The 21,050-nt window shown below is 33.8% G+C and overlaps 1 protein-coding gene across 1 annotated transcript in view; it reads left to right on the forward strand.

The window, feature by feature from the left end:
* Positions 1-21,050, forward strand: part of IL1RAPL1 (interleukin 1 receptor accessory protein like 1) — a 1,316,165-nt gene that overhangs the window by 1,004,161 nt on the left and 290,954 nt on the right. Inside the window, exon 6 of the mRNA XM_012756926.2 lies at positions 7,169-7,243. Within this exon, the coding sequence (XP_012612380.1) occupies positions 7,169-7,243 (75 nt within the window). The remainder of the gene's footprint in view (positions 1-7,168; positions 7,244-21,050) is intronic.

The raw sequence follows: 21,050 nt of genomic DNA on the forward strand, positions 1-21,050 counted from the left end.
TTTTTGCTATCTCTGAAACATGCAAGTGTACTCCCATCTCAACGACACCTTTGCATTTGTTCTTCCTTCTGCCTGGCATACACTTCTTCCAGGTATTCACATGGCTCATTTCCTCCCTTCACATATATATGTTTCATACTATCTTCAGAGTGAACTTTCCTGATGGTTTTCTCTAAAATAGCACCTGCAATAGTCTCTATCTCTTTACCTGGTTTAATTTTTATAGTACTTATAATCAGCTGGCATTATATTATGTATATGTTCATTTACATGTTTATTTTACATCTCACTCTCCTTGGGAGTATTTGTTCTGTCACTTTGGCATGACTCTTAGATCAAAGTTATCTTGTATATGTTGTTAATTTATTCCTCAATTGATCTTACTGTACCTTTTTTGCTCAGTTGCTTTATCATTCCTCACTCTTTGAGGCTTCTGAGGTTCCATGACTCTGTTGTCAATCACCACAATTGTTTGCAACAAAAAGGAGAAATTTTGCCAGCCCAAAGCATTAGAGATAAGTGAGAAATAAAGCAACCGTTTTCCCCAAGATGGATTCACCTAGTATATGTCGATATTTTATTCTATCCATTTCTTTCTTCTCCAAGGACCATGAGATTGTGTCTACATGGTACAGATCTCACAAGATATATGTTCCACTGTTAGAAACTAATGTTAAAACAATCCAGGCCAAAGAAAGCAAAACTGAAATCCCACTCCTGACTCATTCAGAGGCTGAAGCTTTATGAGGATCCAAGTTCCTTTAACTTGCTATAAAAACAGGCAGTTGTTTGTCAATTCTTTTAAGGCAAAAAAATGTGCAAACAACCTATTATAAAATGAACTGAGTCAGTGGACTTTGTGGCAAGTCATGCTTGCCACAAAGCATGTTTTAGTGTCAGCTATATAAATCTGAGAATTAAATGGGGTCAAAAGAAATTATTTCTGAGTATAGCACTCACCACAATGCATCATAAATATTGTCTCATCTAAAAACATCCTTATGGATGACTCCATGTCTTACTCATCCTTTTATCTATAATTTAGTAGTTACTATTTTAAGTATTTGATAAATGCCTTTGAAGTGGAATTATGGAAGTATTTATAATTATCTAGATTTTAAACTCTGTGAGGATTTACAATCTTTAAATATGTTTTGTTTACTTTTGCATCCTTTACAATCCTTATATATGCTTTGCATATTTAAAAGTCTTTTTCAAAAATTTTTATATTTATTATGAATACATAATAGTTGTATATATGTATAGGGTACAGGTGATGTTTTGATATAGGCATACAACTCAGGGTAATTAGGGTATTCATCACCTCAGGCATTTATCATTTCTTTGTGTTAGGAACATTCCAATTCCACTCTTTTAGTTATTTTAAAGTATACTCTAGGCCGGGCGCGGTGGCTCACGCCTGTAATCCTAGCACTTTGGGAGGCCGAGGCGGGCGGATCGCTCAAGGTCAGGAGTTCGAAACCAGCCTGAGCGAGACCCCGTCTCTACCAAAAATAGAAATAAATTAATTGACCAACTAAAAATATATATACAAAAAATTAGCCGGGCATGGTGGCGCATGCCTGTAGTCCCAGCTACTCGGGAGGCTGAGGCAGTAGGATCGCTGAGCCCAGGAGATTGAGGTTGCTGTGAGCCAGGCTGACGCCACGGCACTCACTCTAGCCTGGGCAACAAAGTGAGACTCTGTCTCAAAAAAAAAAAAAAAAAGTATACTCTAGCTTAATGTTGATTATAGTTACTTTGTTGTTATACCAATTATTGTTCATTCTATCTATCTAACTATATTTTTGCACACATTAACCATTCTCAGTTTATCCCCCTCCCTACTACCCTTTCCAGCCTCTTGTAACCATCTTTCTACTCTGTCTCCATGAGATCAATTGTTTTTAATATTAATAATTAGTTCCCACATTTGAGTGAGAACATGCAAGATTTGTCTTCCTGTGCTTGGTTTATTTCACTTAACATAATGTTCTTCGGTTGCATCTGTGTTGTTGAAAATGGCAAGATTTCATTCAGTCTTATGGCTATATAATATCACATTGTATATATGTACCACAATTTCTTTATCCATTCATCCATTGATGGACACTTAAGTTGATCCCAAATCTTGGCTATTGTGAAATGTGCTGCAATAAATATGGGAATGCAGATATCTTTTTAATGTACTGATTTCCTTTCTTTTGGGTATGTACCCAGCAGGGATTGCTGGATGACATAGTAGTTCTGCTTTTAGTTTTTTGAGGAACCTCCATACTGTTCTCCATAGTGGTTGTATTCATTTACATTCTCACCAACAGTGTATGAGTGTTTCCCTTTCTCCATATTTTCTCCAGCATTCATTATTGCCCATCTTTTTGATGACACCATTTTAACTTATGTTTTTGTTAGAGTGAATTCTTGGAGGACAGATCAATTTCCCTGCTATGACAACTTATGTGGGAAGTATTAATGATTCTTAAACCTGGGTCAAAACCACTTTTGAACCCTTGGTTAAATATCCAGTCCGTTATTTCACAAATAGTAATATTTTTCTTATCAGGCTACATAGGCTGCTAAATGCTATTGTTCCAAACTTTGATGGATATAATTAGAACAGATTTATTTTTCATCTACTATATGCAAGCACTTATTCTGTATCCTATTTAATTCTCACACCAATCCATGTGGAGAGACCATTTATGTCATATTTTACATAAAAGAAAACTGAGACTACAACACTTTAAATAACTTCTCCAAATGGCCAAACCAAAAGGCAGAGTCAGGAATTATTAGAACGATGTCTCCCTCAGAGCTAAGTGTATGATCTTCCTACTTTAACATGATTCTTCCAAGAAACAAAGCAAAGAAAGGAACTAGTTCAAATAAATTATGAGAATTATCTATGGTTTGGAAAGAGTAAATTCTGTGATAGAATAAGTAGCTAAGAAGTATTGAATATTCTCAATAATATGTGAGGGATTAGTACGTGATGGATTAAAATTAAATTTTGAGGGGTGATTGTTCAACAGAGAAAGGTATGTTTATCCTAGATAATTCAAATTTCTTTCATCTTTAAGAACATTGGAAAGACTCAAGAATCCTGGCCTATTTACTCTGGCCAGTTGTCGTTTTTGTTTTAGGAAGATGGTGTCCTACTTTTTACTATTCTGTAACTCAAGTGTACAAAGGATGGAGAAAAGAGGTACTGCATTCCTTCATGAATAGTTAGAGAACCTAATTATAGATAAGTAATCAATTCTGTACATACCTTCATGTATATCAACTTCTAGATATTTCTAACTGGCACCTGGTAAGCAAATTAATGTCTTTAAAATTCCTCTTCTACTCTGCAGAATAGTTTTAGCAATTGAGACATTAATAACTCTGTAAGAGAGATCTGTTATTATTTTAAATGATTATATCAGCTTTAATGGTGTTATTAGAGTGTTCTGAAGAACAAAATGAAAGCTCAAAAGTACTTTTATCGGTGGATACAAAGCTATATTTAATGCATAATTAGTGAGACAAACATCTCTACTATAATTTTGTATTTTGGTAGACAAAATATGATCAGGATTCAAAATCATCTTGTGCTTCATATCACTACTGTTGGATTTTTTTTTTTTTTTTTGAGACAGAGTCTCGCTTTGTTGCCTAGGCTAGAGTGAGTGCCGTGGCGTCAGCCTAGCTCACAGCAACCTCAAACTCCTGGGCTCAAGCAATCCTACTGCCTCAGCCTCCCAAGTAGCTGGGACTACAGGCATGTGCCACCATGCCCGGCTAATTTTTTCTATATATATATTAGTTGGCCAATTAATTTCTTTCTATTTATAGTAGAGACGGGGTCTCGCTCTTGCTCAGGCTGGTTTTGAACTCCTGACCTTGAGCAATCCGCCCGCCTCGGCCTCCCAGAAAGCTAGGATTACAGGCGTGAGCCACTGCGCCCGGCTTACTGTTGGATTTTATTTAGTTGTCAAGTGATTTAAATTGTGAATGAGTGTGTGTATGTGTATATGTGTGTGTGTTAGAGAAAGAAAGAAGTGTTCTCAAAGAAGAATCGTTTTCTTGACAATAAAATGCCAGTTGGTCAAGTCATGGTCTCATGCTAACAACCTTGCTTTTTAAATTTTAATTTGTTTTAATTGCCCACCAGTTTTATCTTTGCCAATGCAGAAAATAAAGAGGGTCTTGTGTTTGAGTATGTGTTCATCTTAATTGGTCATTACTATTTTTGCATTTGTTTTCCAGATTTTCTGTCAATTCAGTTCAACTAATATTTATTAAACATCATGATGTACCAGAAACAGTCAAATAATGGATAATTCAGCTCATATCTTTCTGACATGAGCTGAATTGGTCACCTTCAAATGACTCTGGAACTGAGCTACGTCTTATCTTTTTCACAGTCATTTTACCAATGTGTCAAGTTAGCAGGTCAGCTGTTGTGTTATATGGAAGTTTCCATTCACTTCTGTCAAAGACAGGAAAATCACATGAGAAATATGTTTAATTGATACCCTTCATAGCATAATACCAAAATGTGGCACAGATGATGACAGATTGCACTGCAAGAACTCTCTAATTTAGGTTATGATGACTGAGCTGCATGTTTTCTCTCTTCTAAAAGATTGCACACACCTTGAGGGGAGACTTTGCACAGGCCTATGTGATAGTTGCTTGAAAGAATTTTCAAGGAGCATACAACAAAGAATTGGGAAGAAAAGATCTAACAAGAATTCCAGTTTGAATTTGCTGTGTTACCTTTGGCAAACCATTTGATTTTTTTGTACCTCAGATCCTTGATCTCTAAAACAAGAGAGTTGAATCAGCCCAGAATTTTTTTTTATTATTTTTCAAATACAGAGCACTGTAAGGTATAAGGGAAGAAACCAGAGAAATTCCAAAGCCCCTTTCACAATGTCTGGTACATTGTAGTGTTTAATATTAATTTATATCATTTGAATTGAATTGAATTTGTTTGGTAAACATCTTGGGTGAAATACTGATATATAAGATAAATGAAAGAAGAACTACTTTTGTCAAAGAGGAGTGGATGGCACAATGAGGCATGAAGCCAAAGCCCATTGGGCCACCCCCATCTCCATTTTCAGTTCACTTGCCCAGAGGGGCTTGGTGCAAATCATACAGTTTTAGAAAACATGGTTTAATAATCAAAGAACCTAAGCACATAATTCTGTCTGTCTCTAACATTTTATGATTCCGTGACTGAGCGTCAAAGAATTCCTTTGTTAACTTGTAGTTTGCCACATGAGAGTAATATGAAAGATCTTAAGGATGTAACATTATGCCAAGAGTGGGTGGTGGGTTGGGGTGGAGAACCACAAAACCATTTTATATTTCTGAACAAATGTGCTACATATGGATTTTATTATCTTTCTCTGTAAATCTTTATTTTTCCCTTACCACAAACTAGTGTGGGATGTGTTTAAACAGGGAACATTTCTCTCAGCTTCTTTCTATAACAAACTGTCAAGTTGTCTACTTATAACCACATAATGACAAGATTTTATAAACTGCCTTAATTTACTGAATAAACCAGTTATTTTGATACCATAGTTGCCTTTGAAGTTCACTGAAATGATTTGATAGCCAGAGTTTAATAAATGTGGCTTTTTGACCTGTTAATGACAAACTATTTTGCCAACATGATTAAGCTGATTAGGTGGTAGAAGAATAAAATCCATTAAGATCACTTTAGGCAAGAAATAAGAGAATTTAAAGTTAATCAGAGTGATGTAATATCTTTGAGAAGAATTTCAAAGCCATTGATCTCATCCTATTACCCAAACTTTCCTTTGCCCTTTATTTTCATCCCTTGTTAAATAGTAATAAAGATGAATGAATAATGCTTTCAATTAGTTATGAACAAAAGCTATTAATCATATGTGAGGTTGGTCTCCCAAACTAGACCTCAAAACTAATTCTTTTTTTTTTTCTTATTTGTGGTGCATCATCTCCTTGTATTGATTGTGTTTTCTGTTAAAGAGAGATGGAGACAAACTGTGGAAGCAGCTTGAATTTCTTAAATCTCTTGGCAATAAGTGTATGTGGCCAACTCCTAGCAGTTCTGTCTAGATCAGCCTTCCAGTTATCAACCAAGCTGGCATGTCCTCCTGGCAAGGAAGAAAGAAAACTCTCAAAACAAAAACATTTAGTTCAGCAACCCTTAATTGATCATTTCTGTACTTGATACAGAGTAGAAGTTGCAGTGACAGGTTTCAAGGGACTTAGGCAATTCAATCAGAAAAGGCGGGGTATAGGGGGGAAGCTTAATGAAGGAGAACCGACTATTTGTCTAAAGTCTAGATAGTCTAGTTTGGCTAGGAATGAAGTATGCAATGGGAAAACTGTCTTTAAGATGCCTAATAGCAAACTCTTAGATTTGTAGGCTGATAATTGAAATTGATGAGAACACAAAGAACAGATGTGCAGAAGCTTAAAATCAGAGAGAGTATATCCTAGAAATTAGCAATAAATACTCTAAAATGTAATGGATAATAGTAATAATTAAAAGGTTTAGAATAACTGGAAAATATCATTTAAAAATATTCCCTTGGTGTGGGTGTGCTTGCTTGTACTTGTGCTGATTTTATACCACATTGCTACCCATTTAGAGAATATATACGTAGGAAATCCTTAATGTAATTACTAAATGGGAGCTTTGGGGGTGATATGATCCAAGGTATAGGAACTATGAAAGGAATTAAGAAGAATGAGAGAACTTTATGCCAAAAAAATCATTGACATTGTAAGACATGGCACATATAGCCTGTGTAGCTTTAATTAACACAGAAAAAAAAATGTAGGACAGCCCTTTAAAAGATAAACAAGATAGAAATTGGAAGTGTTTCATGAAGCACAGGCATATGTTCTTAAGAACTGACCAATCCTGATTCTGTAATTCATTAGTGTCATGTGACTGTCAATTTGGAAGCATTATATTTTACTTGTATACAATTTAATCGCTTTTCAGCTTGCCTGAGGGTGCTACATGCAATATGTGTGTCATTAAAAAATGACAAAGTAGAGTGCTTTGACACTACTTTGAGAATGAAAAATATTTTGGAAAATAAATTGTATTCTATCCTTTTGTTCATGCGGCTTAACTGTAAGTCTCTATATTATTATTGTTGTTGTTTTTCAGCTCCTCTGACTGATAAGCCACCCAAGCTTTTGTATCCTGTGGAAAGCAAACTGACAATTCAGGAGACCCAGCTGGGTGAGTAATTCTTTAATTCTAATAAATACACTTTTCTCAATACATTCTGGCGGTTAACAAGCCTAGATTGTAACCTGATGCAATGCTCTGAGCTTAACCAATGTGTATTTATAGTGAGCAGAATTAGCAAATGCCAGCATACCTGCACATTCTGTTCCCCGTGGTACATGCCTTAGGACCTAACTGGACATAGGGTTGTACAAACTCATGTGCTATTTAGATGGCTGTTGAGAAATGAGATAGGCTATAGTGTCATTTTATAATGTTTGAATTGTTTTTAAAACAGACAGTATAGAACTATTTGACTTATAATAACTATTAATATAATTAAAATACAATTTCTGAAATTTAGGGGAAAGTTAACAAATTCATTAAAATAAATATAATTATCACAATTAAAATATTTTTAATGTGAACAACTGACTTTTGGCTAAGGGACTAGTAAATTGGGGACATAAGGGCATGGGTAAAATATGCCTTAATAAAATGTTCAGTTGGACACAAGTCAGAATTCTAACATAATTATTTTAGAGGTTAGTCTAAAATTTTCAAGTCTGATTTACCTATACTCAGTTATACCAATTTATTAAAATTTCCCCAATTAAGTATAAATATATATAGTACATTTAGTTATATTCTCTTATGCAAGAGAAATTTAGTATGCATATATACATCATAAAGTTCAGCAGAATTTTTTTTTTGTTTTTAGTGGTGTGGTATAAAAGATTATCAAAAGTCTCATTTCAACTGAATATTCATGTTTGTTAAAGAATTTCTTCTTATACTAATCACTTGAGAGTAAAAAGGCATTTATTATATACAACTAAAAAGAATTAGTATCCCATCCCTTAAGTTATCAATGTTATTATGGTTCCTGGAGTGCACAAAGATACAATGATAGTTTAGAACATACAAAATTATTGCGGTCAATGGATTGTTAACACTTAAAATGATTATATTTACTAACTTTGAGGCATGAACATATGCAAGATTTATACAAGTTAGGGTATTAATATGCTTCTTTGGTGGCAAATTCAAGCCTCTTGAGTTAATGTTATATACATGCAAGTAATACTATAGTTATTTTGAGATGGAAGACTATAAGTAACATTAAAACAATGACACAAATGAAAAAAATAGATATACTAAAATTGTATCCTGCTCTTTATTTGTGCTATGGTATATTAAATTATATTAGGATTTATTGCTACTTTATTAGGAAATTTTGAAATATAAATTCTCATAAGTGGCCATGATGCTTCTACAAATCTTTCAGTAACTCTGAGGAAGATGTATATCTAAGAAATTATGCAAAACTATAAACTTTTGGGCCAAGAATGAGGGGGTTTATCATACCAGTTATCTGTAATGAACACGGCAAAAATAAAATTAATGTATGTCTTTACTTGAAAACATAATTAAAAGAATTTTATGGTTGATGGTTGCCCATTGGGCTTCTTTTTATTGTCCCTGAATTTGAAATAAATCCCATTGTCCTCTACCTTCTACTATAGTGTTTTATAAAATGGAAGAATTCATAAAACTATTTTTAAAAACATTACTTTCTCTTTAACAAAGTCATAAAGACTAACCACATCAAATTAAAATATAGACATTTTATGCAAATTAGGTTTGAGTATTCATTCATTTGAAGAAATATGGACATGTCTGTTATCAAAATGCTCTAAAAATACTCTTAACTCCTTTATTGTCACTAAAAAGAGAACATGAATTCTCTTTAACCACCAACTAAACTAATGTATTCTTTTAAACACCTTTTGTTTTTATTTTCTGATTTGGTTCTTAATGTATCAGATAAATAATGCACTAACTAGAAAAATGGAACCTTAATCTTTGAGTTTTTGAGCAACATCTGATTTGAAATAACTACGTTGCTAGTATTGTTGTTACCTTGGTAATGTTGCTAGTAGATGAATAACTGATCAAAAAAGTTAAGATAGGAGAGAATATTAAAGACACGAGATGCTTAAAATATACTTGTTTTTTAAAATATGTACTTTGACTTTTCACTTCCTTAAAGATTTAATTTTTGCCCTTTCTAAACAACAAAAAAAAAAGAAAAGAAAAGAAAACTTTTATCTGGTGTTGGACAGATGGGAGGGGGGAGGAGGGGAAGGATATATACTTACAAAATAGGTGCACCACCTGGGGGTTGGACACGCTTGATGTTTTAGCAAGGCTAGGGGTGAGGGGGAGGAATAGCAGGGGCAATATATGTAACCCTAACAATATGTATACCCCTATAATATGATAAAATAAAAGGAAAAGAAAATTTTTTGCCCTTTCTAGATTTGAAAAAATCTATTGATTCTAACAGTTTTAAAATGTGATATCAAATACTAAGAAAGGGGGACTGAATGAAGAGTCATGAGTGGGAGTAAGGAGTGTGGCTTGCACCAGTGATAGGGAACCTATAAGTGGTATCTACTCTTAAGAGAAAGTGAGAATCTTCAACAGAATTTCATTATTCAAGACCTGAGGGATCTGCCTCAACCTGTTCTCAAATTGAACAATGGCCCAGAGGATAATAAAACTCTTGTATGAGCTATCCTATAAGAAAAATCATCAGGAACTACAAAAAGCTGAGCTGGTACATGTCTGGTGACTTAACTTGAGCATCCTGGCTATGTTACACATATTCCAATTAACCCTGGTAACTGCTAGTCTATTGGTTCTCTAGTTTGTTTACAAATATATATAATTCATTACTAATGAACTTTGATAAAATCATTAAGTTCATGGATTTGCCCTTCATCTGCAGATTTGCTTTTTTCTGCCATCTGCTGGCCATGCTTACCTTTCCCCTTTTCTACATCCTTTGTGTCCTTCCTATTCTAATTCCTTCATTTTCTCAAACTGGAAAGGATCTAATCATGATCGTTTAAACTATTTTACTGTAGAAAGAAAAAGATACTAAAAAGCAAAGCACTTAGAGAAAAGATATACAATGGAAACTAAAGTCATACAAAATACATAAATTGATGGGTTTGAATTTCAATCAATATGTGGTTACAGGTTGGCATTTCCACTTTAAGTGGCATCTATGTATAATTTTTAAATGTGAAAAAAAGAAAGCTGTCCATTTTAAATAACTTTTAGACATCAGCAAATATATAGACAGTAGTTTTTTGGGCAAAAGGCCAAGAAATCACACTATATAATTCTGAAGGTCAATCCAGGAGGTGAACCTGACTTAGTTCTTTCAGGCTGCTGTAGTCAAGGGAATCAAAAGACAAACACAATCGTCTTACTGAGTTTGAGCCCTGAGGATGTAATTCAGAGACGTGGCCTGCCTGTTATGGCCAGGAGCCCACTTTCAGAAGCTTTCAGAGAAGAGGATGGTATATTCCATCACTCCCAGACTTTCAAATTGTAGAAATCCACCCTACCCTTGACCTAGTGAGACATACTGTATTTTATAACTCAGAATTTACTGAAAATTAAAATTACTTATTCATCTAAACATGAGTATCACTTTATTTAAATTTTTGCTTTTGCTTTAAAAATAATTATATAGGTTAATGGTAGAAATTTGGGGGAAATAGAGAAAAGGATCTTGTTTTTTACCCTCTACACTGTAAACACATTATGTTCCTATTAAAGGTTCCTAGAAACCCTTTTAATGACTATATTATATCTACATGAATATCCTATTATTTTATATATCTGGAAATTTGGATTTTTTTTCAATTCTCATTATTGTAAACAATGATGTGAAGATCTTTACCTATACATGTTTCCCCTGACTTTATAATTATTTCAACAGGACAGATTCCTAAAAGGAAAAATACTGGATAAAAGGAAATAGTTTTATTAAGGGCTCTTACTACATATTTTCAGGATTCTTACTAAAGAAGTTGTATAAACCCTCACCAGAGTTATATGAGTATAATAACCTTTTAATCTTTACAAAAATAAATAAAATATCTTAACATAAAACTCTTAAGGGAAAAATCTTTCCTTTGATATACAAGTCATTTCTTCCTCCTATCTTTTATCTCTTTTTCTATCGTTACTTATTGAATACAAGTGGCCACTCTCTTTTGAGTTTATCTACATTTGGAGGATCTAGTCCATTTAGGTAAGCGTCTATGTTTGGGGAAACATAGAAATCTAATTGAATGTCTATAATCCCTATCCATTTTCTTCTCTTGCTCATCCTAATGCTCAACTGAGATCTTCCTCTAGATTCTATGTTTCTTAATAAAGTACCCAGTAAGTTTGTGATGTACTCTGAGCACATAAAATGTCAATAAATACTGACAATAAAGTGTACAAGGCACAGAGGACACACGTCTCCAAATTTTCTGCAAGAAAATATAATGAGGAGACTGCCCAATAGGGCTCTTACTGTTTTTTACCAATTTATTCTTGCTTGTTGTTTGTTAAAAAGCAAACACTTAGTGTATCTGAGCGAGTAAAAAAAATTCACCTGATGTTAACATCTAGAGGAAAGTGGTTGACAACATAATGAAACCTCAAATTTTTAAACATTCATCCTGGTAAAAAGGATACAAATATATGTAATTGTATCCAATTTAATTGTAGGTTAATTAAAATAAAACATCACACTAGAAGTTTGCGAGTACTCCTTGCCTTGTTCCACCATACTGTAGTTTGCAGAATTTTAAATCTCAAGTAGAATGAGGGAAAATGTTCATAGGTTGTATAATAGATCCTGATCAATATTTTATAGGAAAACTCCATGCCATGAAAATTATATATTATTTAGTTTACTGTGTTGTTAAAATAATTAATTATTGAAACATACCTTACTTTGATGCTTTATATGTTCTGGAAATGTGTAAATAAATAAATTGTGTGAGAAAAGGATATGTCCTATTACAAATATGCTTGTTGAGTTTTTAATCTAATGAAACCCTATAAGAAATTATTTTATAAAGCCCTCTAATATTTGCCCTATAGATCTATACTTTCATAGCTGTTATTTTCTTTAAACAAAACACTACTTTTCTGAATAGTAACTACTCTATATTAGTAAACTTAGGAAACCTTTTATATCTCTCTAGGGTAGGGAAATACTTAATATCAACACTCTAGAAAGGACATAATTCAGATGTTGAATTTGATACCCAGTTATGAAAGTGGCATGCAATACTGTTGATTCTAAAAATTAATGTGTTGCTGACTTGTGCAAGTGATGTAAAAATGACCATTCCCAGAGATAGGAAAGTCAGTATTGACCAGGATTTTCCATCTACAATTACTCTACTGGTTGTTATAAGCAAATGTAATACTGTTGACTTGATTTTATTGCACCATAGGGAACATATAAGACATATTTTCCCTGACAAACTCAAATAAAAACCATAAAACTTCCTTTTCTACTGTGGAGAAAAACCATATCCAAAGTCCAAGGTTTTTATGAAAAATGATGTTCTTCTTATCCGCTTAAAAAGGACATGCTGATCAGCATAAATAAACCTGCCTGAAATAAACCTTATTAGACATAAATTAGAACTTTCAGACAAATAGACATCATAATGAAAACATGTAAAAGTAAATACATACTGGCATTATAATTATTTAAACTGATGGTATTGAGTTCTACTCAATCCAAATTTATTGTGCCTTGATAAATGAAAGTAATAACAGCCGTTTTGGTCTGATATCTTAATTTTGAAACCAAAAATCACCTTAAAAATTGTAGGCTAGGCATGGTGGCTCATGCCTGTTATTCTAGCACTTTGGGAGACAGAAGTGAGGGGATCACTTGAGGCCAGGAGTTCAAGACAGGTCTGAGCAAGAGCTAGACCCCATCTCTACAAAAAATAGAAAAATTAGCCGAACATAGTGGCACATGCCTGTATTCCTAGGTACTCAGGATGCTGAGGTAGGTGGATTACTTGACCCCAGGAGTTCGAGGTTGCAGTGAGCTATGGTGATGCCACTGCACTCCAGCCTGAGTGACAGAGGGAGACCCTGTCTCAAAAAAATAAATAAATAAAATATATATATATATGATTCTGACCAAAAATGAATACTTGTCATATCATTGCTACTGATGTATTCTTGAACAACCAGCCATCAGTTTGCTAATCAATAAAAAGGGTACCAAGATAGTACTGCCTCTGTAGAGCTAATGTGGGTATTTGATTGTATAATGTATGTAAAATTTTATCTATTGCCTGGCATTTATTAAGCAGTCAATACATATTTGCTGTTAGTAGTGGAGATATTTTAATGCTATAAATAGAGTGCTATAAATAGAAGATTCCTAAAATGCATTTTGAATGTAGGTGCATGTTTGATCATGCTTATATTCTTACTATAGTGTTACATTATGGCAACAGATTCGGACTTTATTACAGGACAGATAAGATTTTAGAAAATTAATTTCCATCTCTCCTCTAAGAACACAATATGCATACTAAATTTTTATACTTCAATGAAACTTTATATTATTTTAGATTACTTAATTTATCAAAAAGTCTGTCCAAATGCATATAGTAAGTATATAGTTATAACAGAAGAAAATGATGCCTCATTTTAAGAAAATGACAACTCAATGGACACTATGCCACACAAATTTATAAATGACCATCAAGGCAAAAGTAAGAGAGAAAAATAGTATCTTTCTGAGCAAAGGAAATTCAGGTATAATATTTCTTAAAAGACATGGAAAATAATTTCACAAAGCATCAAACCATTATGACTGCCAAGTTCCTCATGAAGGTTTTGGTGATAGTCATATCATTATATAGAAAAATGCTGCTTTTCCCCTGACAAACACTGGTTATCACAAAGTTTTCTAAGCCATTCTTAATGATTGACGTTTACTAGCATAGAAAAATGCAGTGAGTATCCTATGTTAACAAGAAGTACTCCTGAATTTGCAAAGTAAATGCCAATTTATCAGAAATAAACCTATCAAAGGACATTATGGTGTAGAATATTGAAAGAGGTTTCAGAATAAGAATATGCACCACATGACTGATGTCCATTAAAATAGAAACTATAAAAAGACCCTCATTATTTAAAAATTGAATATAAAGAGAGATTTTCATCCATAAATTTCATCTTGAATTTTGGCTAAATAACTGAGCATTCTCAAATTATGTGCAGACTCTTCATAAAAAATAACTTGTGCTTGAATACAATTATGATAATGGGAAACCAGTATTTTATGGTTTAATGTTAAAACACTTAGCATTCCTGTCAAATCTTGCTTGACCAACTTAGTATGTTCCTACAGATTTGAGGGTAAATTGAATCATCATAATTTCAGAGAAGTGTTCCCTTCCATTTTGATTGATCTTTAATTAGCAGTGGCTTAACATGTCAGCTTTAAGAGGCTCTGTCCCCCAGTCTCTTTTAAGTAGCTAATGATCAATGAAAGATTTATATGCACGAGGGAAATATGCTATTTAAAGATATTCTGTGGTGAATAATTTTATATAAGGACCCTTTTATAATTGAATAATCACCCCCAGAACTTTTATCAGTGGTAATGCATTTTTATATTTTCATAAGATGAGGTTCATAGATATGAAACTGCAGTTGGCATTTCTAACTAACCCAGACAAAGGATCATCCACCCATTACATCATGTGACTTCCCTTTGTCTATCAACGGAAAGGAATGTCCCCATTGTGACTTTCTGATTCCTCTGATGAAATATTAAATTTTATTCACCAGCTTCAGAATCAAAAGTATTTCATTTTAATCAAATACTTTGACAATTGATGTGGTAGGGTAGGCTATCTAAATAACCAGAATATCTCATGTTCAAGTATGACAAAATAGTTTCTTTTCACAAGGGATACACTTGGAAGGCCATCCCACTTTATCTGCCTCAGTTTCATTGAAATGTATCCTAATAGAATAACTGTCCACGGTGTCATTTGTTTTTCTGTAGTTATAACTGTGATGGGAGTTTTTGTTTCCAAGTTTTAAAGCAGAATTTTGTATTTTGATTCTTCTTAAATTTATATGACCCTTTTTATTACATCATTCTACCTATCACTTCCTTTTATCTTAATCTTAAAGTATTCACATTTATTTAATAATATTTTTCTTTTAATATAAAAGTATATACAATGCAATTTGATTTGTAGTTTTATGATTGAAGTAATTACCTAAATGTTCCTAGACATATGCTCCAAAACATGCCATATATTTACACTAGTCTAATGCACAGACTATCCATAAGGCTTTAAAACCTAAGACCCAGGGCAAAATCTCACGAAGAGGCTTCCTTCTAATTTACCACATATAAGCCCAATGCTAATTTCTCAGAAATATGAAATATTTTTTTTAATTCTGTAATTAAAATTTATAAAACCTAACTATAACATATACTAACCAATTGAATAATTTAAAAAAAGGGAGAACTTGATAAAGAGTTTTAGTTTTCCAAAATTCATCTGTATTGAAGTAAGTCTTGGCCCAATGTTTTTGTCAGAAGATACCTCTCATTGCCAGATCTGGTCCACAATAAGCATGAGAGAAAGTTAGCCAGTTGCTTAAGATTTCAAGAGAGTCTATAATTCCCTCTCTCTCCCACTTCTCCCCAGTGGTCATCTCTTCAAACTCACAAGCAGGCTACAGGCTCTCTCACTCTCTGAGAGTTTTGATTTCTAGCTAATAAAAACAGGTCACCCACCTTGGACTTGTCTGCTGAAGAATTGTGTTTACAGAACGATTTGGCAGCTCTTTCAGTAGAAAGAGAGCAAAGGAAAGTACATTGGTTTTTTGTTTTTTTTTTTTTTGAAAATTGAAGTACAGTGTGTCCTGTCATGTTAAGCCATCACTAGAAATAAGATACTTACAATATCAGAAGTCTTAGGAAAATTTGAGATTATTACCACAAATATTCAGTAATAGGAAGTGATTATGTAAAATAGCTTAGGGGAATTCCAAAAAAAAGTGTTTTTGTTTTCTTGTCTTAAAAGAAAGAAATTTAATATTTCTGATGAACATGTATTTTTGGTATGATAATGTCAATTGTTTTGGCAACTGTAAGACTTTTTGATTAATTGATTAAAAATGTTTAGTGCTTTCTAAAAATGTACCTATTTGGCTGAAATTATTTGGGATACAGTTAGACTATTCTTATGCACTCTGCTTATTGTATACTGACTTGTTTATAAGTAGTATGAATATTTGCTTCAGAATTATATATCACAGATTTACTAAAGGATTTAGAAAAGATTTTTAGACATAAATGTAATTTTTAATGATTATGATTTTGGGGGGAAAAAAGCCCTTCTCTATTTCCCATGAAAGATGTGTTTTCACTTCAATGCTGTTCATTAGGATTTGCTACTAATTAGAGAGTGGGAGTAATATTTTAATATAATAGGAGCTAAATAAAACAAGTGAATCTTATATTAGAAGAAAGAAAGAGATTTTAGCTTCAGGTGAAGTTACATGTCATAGAGAACATCAATGACTCTATATGAAAGAAATGTTCAATCAAGAGGGAATCCTACCATTGACAGATTTCAGTACACAAAGGACAGGATTTTATTTTCTTTTAATCACACTTTATATGCACACAATAAAATAGAGAACTGAGGCAAAATATAAATGATCCAGAGGAGAAATAATCCAAGCATTTTATTTTGGTTTCAAATAGTTGGCTATTTCAAGCAAAAATTAATTTTGGGGTTTTCTTTATTTTGGTCAACTTCTTGTGCCCAGGCAATTTAAACTTGAAGAAATACAGGCAGGGCTCTGGTCATAAATGACAAATTACTACAAAGGCAGAAATGGTACTGGCCTCAAGGAGGACTGGAGCAATGCTAGACTTTTCCCTGTCTTTCTTCTCTGCTTCTGTTTGCATGTCATCATTTTTCATAGAGGTGGAGTGTGGCAGGGTGGAGTGAGGGGAGGAAGACATACACAAGGTAAGGGCAGTTCTTCTAACTAGGAGGAAACGTAGGTTTGGAACTTTAACTAGAGTTTGAAATTCCCTGAGGAGAAATCCTGACTGGCCTAGACAGGGTTACAGATCTAAATTTTGGACAGGTTACTATGGCATCAGAGGTGAGGGGCTCAGTGGCTATTGTATCCTCCCTCTCTTGTGCTGAAGAAACCTGTATTTTTGTGTGAGTACACAGAGATGTATGTGTGGGGGGTGGAGCTTTTAACAAAGGTGGGGGAAGAAGTAATAGTTATTATAGATTCCATCTTTTCATATTCGATAATCTGTTGCATTTAACATTCATACTTAATCTGTATCTTATTAATGTAGCTGCCATCTTTAATATGTCTCCTCATTAACTGAGTGAGGGTAGAACAAGTCATCCTGATGTGTTTGAGTGCAATCTCTAACAGATGGAAAACTTTTCCTTGTCTCTTCTCCCAGCCAATGCTGATATTGCCTCCTCTGTATCTGTAGCGCACACTTCTGAGCTCCACACCTGCAATCCTCTCTCTGCTCTCTTTTAACCTGTGTAGTATGTTATCTCTCAGTGTTGAGCCTAATGTCAAGCACAAACCAAATGTCAGGTTCTCAGCTATTAAAGACATTTTCAGGAAAAAGCAAATATGTTTCCTAGAGCTAGAGCATGGATCATAAAATCAAGTTCATGTAATATAAATGAGTAAAGTAAGGCCAGATACAGTGCTATAAAAAGCAGTGGTGACCCTGATAAAGTGGGGAAAGCATGTCCTACTTAAGGGATTTCAAATTCATTGTTTAATATCATATTGGCCAAATAATGGCCTGTCTGATCCCTTGATTGGTAAATCCAGTGTTTATACCACCAAATACAGTTGCACTGTGCAGCCATCTTAAAAATGATATGGGCTTATAGTAGGACTTGGATTCAGAATGGCTATCATGGAATATGAATCTGTTTTATTATGGTATAGATTGCAGCATGCTACCAACGGATGTGTAATGTGTTTGGAACAATTACAATAACAAGATCTCTTACCCAAGAATCAAGTAGTTTAGAGCCCCACAGTTAATTATGAAAGAAGAATCACCCCATCAGGTGATACAGGAATCTTGGAGGTAGAATCAAATGGGCAAATTCTCCTTAGCAATCTGGCCCCACAGAGAAGTAGTTATGCCTATTTTTTAAAATCACAGACTAGTTAACAAAAGTGGAAATGTCTGTTAACTCTCCCAGCAGACATTTTTACTTACTCTTCCCTATAAATTTTCCTTGGATATATCTTTGTTCCTAAGTTCCCTTACTTGAGACTGGACATTACCTAATTTGGTTGCCATCATATACCAAGAAAAGGATCAGTGATTATCCTGGCTGTATTAATTAGAGCCTATATGTAGTAGCTTTTGTAAATTTAATGCAATCATCATTTCATTTATGGTCTTCAGAGTCAAGAGTTGGAGCAACAGAGAGTAGAATTCCTATAATAGGCATTAGGATTTTTAGCGGACAGTGTCAAAAATTGGATCACAGTCAGTTTGTCGGACTCTCAGTTTGTTTTCGTAAGAAAATCCTCTTTGTAAATTGGAATAATACCAGATTTGCTGCTTAAAAATATGTTTCCAAATAAATTACTAATGTTTGAAGTGATGTGTATCCCAATTACCCATATTTGATCATTATACATTGTATGCATATGTCAAAATATCACATGTGACCCATAAATAGGTACATTTATTATATAGCAATGAAAAAGTGAAAAAAAAAGAACACTTGATGCAAATATGTCTTGTGTATGTGTGGTCTTAATTGATTTTATTTTCATCAACTTTACTGAAATATAATTTGTGTACAATAAACTATACCCATTTTAAGTGTCAAATATATATATATAATATATATTATGTATCTGCCTGTTATCTAGATTATAAAGGCCAGTTTCTTCATAATCTGTCCCCTTTTTATCTTTATACTTCCATTCACTCTCCCATGACACCTACACCACTGGCCACGCACTCCTGACCACACCATGGACCTGCATGACTCTATCCTTTTGCACATGCTGTGCCCTCCATCTGGAATTCCTTATCTACTCAAATTTTGAGACCCACTTCAATGCCATCTCTATGAGGACTTCCTTGATTCTACTTATACTAGGCATAATTCAGTACTACCACTCACATGCTAGTACATCTCTTTTTCATATCTCTATTAGAACATTGTGTACATATCTTTGTATATCTATTTTCCTTACTGAACTTGGGACTTTAAAAGAATGGAATACAGTGTTTTCATCTTTGTATCTCTTATATATAGGTCAGTACCTGATGCTCAGAAATATACAAGTGAGCAATTCATTTAGCATTTACTCAGCTTTAATAATCATAAATAAAAAAACAACATTTGTAACTCATCCTTTTCAGTAGCTATATACTATACAATCATTAAGTAAACTACACTAAAACTGTTGGCTTTGCTTTTATTGCTTGATATGATTGAAGATTTCCCTTCATGGATGAGGGAGACAGATATATAGAGAAAGGCCCAGGAGTCCGGCTAGGGAAGTCCAGCAATAAATCAAATCCACATTAGACAGAGGAGGAAAGATCAGATGGATATTGAAGGTCACAGTAGAACAGTAGGTTGAGTTTGGAGAAATAAATAGGGGTTAAAAGAACAGTTACATATCACAATTCAACTAAGAAATTGGTCAAGGGTGGAGAGTTAATGGGCATGTGAGTTTCAGACAGATCTTCAGAGTTTAGTAAAGTAGACTCCACAATTTTAGGGCCCTGAATGAGAAATGGGTTCACTAGTTTCATTTACTACTTTGTTATTCAGTGTCTACTGAGCATAAGATCTGGTAAAAGCTACATAGATAGGTAGATAGGTAGGCAGGTAGATAGATAGGTAGACAGATACCTGTCCACAAGGACTTTACATCATAATTTCAGTTAATCTGAGGATGAACCCTGTTCCTCAAGAAGAAGCCAAGACTTTCCATCCTCTCTTATAGTTTCAGCTGTCATTTGAATGAGGTTTTCATTGACCAGATAGTCCGGGCCTGGTAGGCACAGCTTTCCTTGATTAGTGATTATAATTTCTCTTTACTCCTGGAATAGCTTACATTTGCAAGACATTTAAATGTGTTGTCTTGTTTTACCTTTTCAACAGTCTATGATGTTTGTTGTGCCTCCATTTTACAGATTGTGATCAAAGCTTATGTACTACACTTCCTGGGACATTTCTATGCACTAGTGTATTGATTGTGGTTTCCTTCTCTATTCATTTGTTGAGTTCTAATTGTGAGCAATATTCTCTTAAATGTATGACCCTCCTGTGATATTTAAACTGGTCTATTCTTATGGACTACTTGATTTCTATTTTATTCCACTGTTAACAGATTCTATGTTTTATCAAATAGAGCATCTAGAAATAATTCAATTGAATATGAGCTTGTACTTTAAGTGTTTTCTGTCTTAGCCAGTTCAGGCTACTAAAACAAAATATCTTTGACTGGGTAATTTATAAATGACAGAAATTTATTTCTCACAGTTCTGTAGGCTGGAAATTCTACGATCAAGATGCCAGCAGATTTGGTGTCTGGTGAGGGCCCTCTGCTTCATAGATGTCACCTTTAGCTGTGTCCTCACATGACAGAAGAGGCAAAGCTGCTCTCTGTAGCTTCTTTTATAAGGGCATTAATTGCATTCACAAAAGCAAAACCCTCATGATCTAATCACTTCCTAGATGCTTCACTTTCTAATACCCTCAATTTAATGATTAGGTTCCAGCATGTGAATTTTGGGGGTATACAAACATTCAGATCACAGAAGTTTCTCGTTTTTTTTTTTTTTAATTCAGTTGCATGTTTCTTGGATCTGCCTCTGTTCATCTTTGCCTCCTGTTTTCTCATTCCC

This window comes from Microcebus murinus, chromosome X, assembly GCF_040939455.1.
Source record: "Microcebus murinus isolate Inina chromosome X, M.murinus_Inina_mat1.0, whole genome shotgun sequence".
NCBI lineage: Eukaryota > Metazoa > Chordata > Mammalia > Primates > Cheirogaleidae > Microcebus > Microcebus murinus.